General features: G+C 45.7%; 1 protein-coding gene across 2 annotated transcripts in view; it reads left to right on the top strand.

The window, feature by feature from the left end:
* Positions 1-2,516: 2,516 nt before the first annotated feature.
* LOC102249546 (caspase-10) overlaps positions 2,517-4,754 on the top strand; it is a 3,825-nt gene continuing 1,587 nt past the window's right edge. For both annotated transcript variants that reach the window (XM_005874137.2, XM_014545996.1), the window contains exons 1-2: positions 2,517-2,703; positions 4,208-4,561. In XM_005874137.2, coding sequence (XP_005874199.2) covers positions 4,215-4,561 — 347 coding nt within the window. In that variant the 5' untranslated portion in view covers positions 2,517-2,703; positions 4,208-4,214. The remainder of the gene's footprint in view (positions 2,704-4,207; positions 4,562-4,754) is intronic.

The raw sequence follows: 4,754 nt of genomic DNA, 5'->3' as shown, positions 1-4,754 counted from the left end.
GGCCTGCAGGGGGGGCAGTGATGGGTGACCAGGCTGGCAGGGGGGCAGTTAGAGGCAACCAGGCCTGCAGAGGGGGCAGTGATGGGTGACCAGGCTGGTAGGGAGGCAGTTAGGGGCGACCAGGCCAGCAGAGGAGGACTGTTGGGGATGGCCAGGCCGGCTGGTGGGGGGGGCAGTAAGGGGCGACCATGCTGGTGGGGAGGGGCAGTTAGGAGCGACCAGACCAGCAGGGAGGGGCAGTTGGGGGTGACCAGGCCAGCAGGCAGAGGTGGTTAGAGGTGATCAGGCTGGCAGGGAGGCCAACTAGGCTGCAACCGAGATACATCCCCTTGACCAGAATCGAACCCAGGACCTTCAGTCCTCCGGCTGACGCTCTATCCACTGAGCCAAACTGGCCGGGCCAAATTGGCTATTTTTAGGGCCTAAAATTTAGGCAACCAGAAATGCCCAGGGGTAGGTGTTGGGGCTGGTGCAGCTGCTGAAGGAGCGGGGTGTTTGGTTTATCTAGGATGTGGGCGTGGTCCCCGTGGTGATAGGAAGAATTAGAGTGTTACTCGTTTGTGAAATTGCATGTGTTTAGTTAGGCATCAGAAACTGAACTTGGGAGTGAAATGGTGTAGGTATGCTGACAGGCATTTACATGCATTTAATATTCTGTTCCTTTTCCATCTTAGCCTATGTGCTTCCCAAGCTGTATGTGAAGCTGCATTACTGTGTGAGCTGTGCCATTCACAGCAAGGTAGTCAGGAATCGTTCTCGTGAAGCCCGGAAGGACCGAACACCCCCACCCCGATTCAGACCTGCGGGTGCTGCCCCACGACCTCCACCAAAGCCCATGTAAGGAGCTGAGTCTTTAAAGAGTGAAGAAAAGTTCTCTGGGGGGGAAATAAATGGAAATTGTATTTCAAAAATCAATCAATCAATCAATCATGACAATGACTGACAAACACTAATGTGAACAATGGCCTTGCATCTCCTTGGAAAGTTTGGGTAAGTCAGGTTTGTATGTTGTTGTTTTTAATTTTAGGCATGATTCCAGGTTCTCATCAATAAGACGATTTCTGCGCATGGGCCACAAAGTTTCAATCACACTGTACGTGCGCGCCCGCACGAGGGATTTTGTGGAAGAGCCACACTCAAGGGGCCAAAGAGCCGCATGCGGCTCGCGAGCCTCGGTTTGCTGACCACTGTCCTAGAGCTTTCCATTGTCAAATGCTGCCTCCTGGAACTGAGGGACAAAGGTTTTGAAATAAGCCTTTGCTCTCTTGGCCATTTCATGTCCATCCCTTCTGGGGCTTATTGGATAACTTTGGGGGCCTGGGAATAAAGCTGTCCACTCTGGGCAAAGGGATGTGGTTGTGGGAGGGTGCGAGTGTCACATTTACCAATGCCGCCTCTTGACTGGAAGCCCCATTTTAACCATTTTTAAGGGTGCACGTTAGTGGCATTAAATACGTTTACCTGTTGTGCGACCATCACCACTTGGACTCGTCTTTCTTTTCTTTTTCTTCTTCTTTTTTTAAAATCTTCACCCGAGGATATTTTCCCATTGATTCTTAGAGAGAGGAAAAGAGAAACATCGATGTCAAAGAAACACATCGGTTGGTTGCCTCCTGCACAAGTCTGGACCAGGGCCTCGGCCAGGGAGGAGCCTGCAACTAAGTATAAGCCCTTGACTGGAATCGAACCTGGGACCCTTTTGTCCTCAGGCCAATGCACTATCCGCTGAGCCAAATTGGCCAGGGCAGGACTTGTCTTTCTTAAACCCAGAGGTTCTCTAGATGATGCCTAGGATCTGGAAATGACAGTTTAACATTTGCTAATAAAGCATAATAAATTTTACTTATTTTCAGAGATGACGTATCCACGATTCTGGAATTCTTCCCAGAACTTGGCAACATTTGAATTATCATGTAGTGATTTAGAGCCAAACCTGCTGGGTGAGGTTTGGGTCTCCCACTAGCTCGTTGTATGACCTTGGGCAAATCTTTCTGTGTCTGAGTTTTCATGTCTTAAAAAAGGGGTCATTGGGTGACTTAGTGAACAAAGCATGCTTGACACATAGTGATATACTGGTGAGTGTTAGGTATTGTTTTTGTTCTTAGAAATAATGTCTTCAAATTCTCTTTCCTGCTGGACTGAATGCGCTGTGAGGGCAGAGACTGCATCAGTTTTGTCTACTGTTATTTGACTTCTTTGTAAATACCTCAGATTGGCTTATCTCTCAGCTCCCCCTCCACCGCCTCCTCCTCTTTTTCTTCTTCCTTTTTGCTTAAAATTTTTGTTGTTGTTGTTGTTAATTTGTAAATGGAGTTGTTGAGAAAAGATTAAGATGGGTGACTACTATTCATGAGATTCTGGGTTTTATTTTAAAGCTTAAGGGAATTTGGGGAAGGAAGTGGTTGGAAAAATGGACGCGTCTGCCTTTAGGAGGTGCTGTTGATCAGGGTTATCCTAATGCCAGCAAAGGGAAAGGGGCAGGGAAAAGGCAGCGATGACATCAGCAGGAAATTAATATTAAACCTGAGGGGCCAGTATTCATTGCAGAGTCAGCAGCAAGCCTGAAGTTTTCCTCCCGTGTAAATGGGAGCTTTCTTGAAACTTGGAGCACAGAGAGGATCCTAATTCCTTAAAAACTTTGTTTTCAGGTAATTTTCCCAAGAACCACTTACTTCCAGAGGATCCGTGGAATCTGATTTGAAGGTATGTAATTAACTACTTTCCTCTGCCCGGGGTCATACAGTCCAGCATTTCCCCCTTGCTTTCTGTCATAGAAACTTGCAAAAACTCTTGTTTTCAGCAATGGCACGGTTTCTGCCTGGATTTATTAGCCTCCCCATGGAAAATGAAAGTTTAAAAAGGCTTAGGAAGGCTTCAACACAGGCTTTTACCGGCAGGAATACGCTTGTCTCCATTCAGGAAGCGAGAGATTTAGGATCTTCAGGAAACTTCAAGGCAAATGTATAATGAGTTAGAATAAGACGATCCCATGGATGACCCCATTTTTTTGGTTTCCTTTTTCTAATAATAAAAGTAATATGTGTTTATTGCATAAGATTTGAGAAACTCACACAGGAGCCCAGAAGAAAATTTATATTTTATATAATTATACCATCGAGATATAACCACTCTTTGTTATTGATGTTTCATTTTTGCTATGTTCTCTTTCCTTTAGAAAGTAGTTTCTTCTTTCTAAATAGCCAAGTCTTGCATAGTGGATACATACCTTGTCCTTATATGATGAATAATATTACATTGAAAAATGTTGTCAATTTATTGATCCTCTTATTAGTATGAAATTTAGTGTAGAAAAGACCAGTTTATGCACTGCTTATGTGGAAATATTGACTTAGTTATTTGTGACTTTCTATATTGATCTGAGCAATCCTTGTCTAAAACCTCCCTGTATTTCTGGGAGCTAGGATTATGGTTATTCTTCCTGTGGGTTACAAACCTGTCCTGTTCTGGTTAGTAATATCACCTTGCCATCCTTGGGTTGGTAAGCACTTCAGAAATATAAACCCCCGTTGCTTTATTTCTAAACTGTGGGGCATAAATCTAAGTGCAAATTCTGCCATTTGATGGCAATGACTTAAGAGTTCTAACCAGACCCTGGCAGCTCGGCCTAGGGTAGCTCAGTTGGTAGAACGTCCTACGCCGAGGTTTCCAGTTCCATCTCCGGTCAGGGCACATACAAGAATCAACCAATGAATGCATAAATATGTGGAACAAGTCGATTTTTCTCTCTCTCAAGATCAATAAATAAAAAAATAAATTTAAAAACAAAAGAGCTCCAATCGGAAGAAGAATCAACCAATGAATGCATAAATATGTGGAACAACAAGTCGATGTTTCTCTCTCTCAAGATCAATAAATAAAAAATAGTTTTAAAAACAAAAGAGCTCCAACGGGAAGGCGAACTCCAACGGAAACTGTTGTGCTGAGTTGTCCTCCATTTCACTCGCTTCTACGGGGACATTTTGATTTCAGAGAAGTCAGGGTAAATGGCTTCCCCCAAAGCTCCCCGCGGACCTCCCAACGGGTTTACACACAAGTGTTGGCTATTGGTTTTTGAAATAACTGCACAATCATTTTCCTGTCAGTAATTTTTACGTTTCCAGGAAAGTCTAGTGCCCGGGAGGGAGGAGGCTGTAGGCGGGAGAGGACCTGGGAAGTGGAGGCTACCCCATCTCTCTGTCTTTTCCAGACTGGCCATGTCATCTCGCAATCAGAGTTGGATTTTCGGTCCGGAGGATAACGGTAGGGAGAAGCTGCGCAGAAGGCTTCTGAGTATTGATTCAAACCTTGGAGACCTAGAGGTGCAAAAATTGAAGTTTCTCTGCCGAGACTTTGTCCCCCACAAGAAGCTGGAGAAGGCCAGCTCGGCCTTGGATATTTTTGACCATCTCATCAACGAGGAGCTGCTGAGTGAGGAAGACACCTTCCTCCTGGCGGAACTCCTCTACATCATGAAGCAGAACTCGCTGCTGAGGCACCTCGGCTACACCAAAGAGCAAGTGAAGGGTCTGCTGCCCACCCGGAAGCAGGTCTCCCCGTTCAGGTGAGGAGGGGACTGCCATCAGGCAGAATGGGTGTCCAGTTAGGGGTCATTCAGGCCACTGGGCCTCGGAAGGAGACTGGGGTTTCCTCATAGGATCTCACTCATATGTGGAAGGTAATGAACCAAATACACCGATGATCAAAAATAGACCCAGAGACATAGAAGCATGAACCTCAGAGGGAAGGCGGGGTGG

Source organism: Myotis brandtii, unplaced genomic scaffold (assembly GCF_000412655.1).
Source record: "Myotis brandtii unplaced genomic scaffold, ASM41265v1 scaffold4259, whole genome shotgun sequence".
NCBI classification, from domain to species: Eukaryota; Metazoa; Chordata; class Mammalia; order Chiroptera; family Vespertilionidae; genus Myotis; species Myotis brandtii.
Note: the sequence above shows the minus strand (reverse complement) of the source record. Positions and strands in the feature narration are given on the sequence as shown.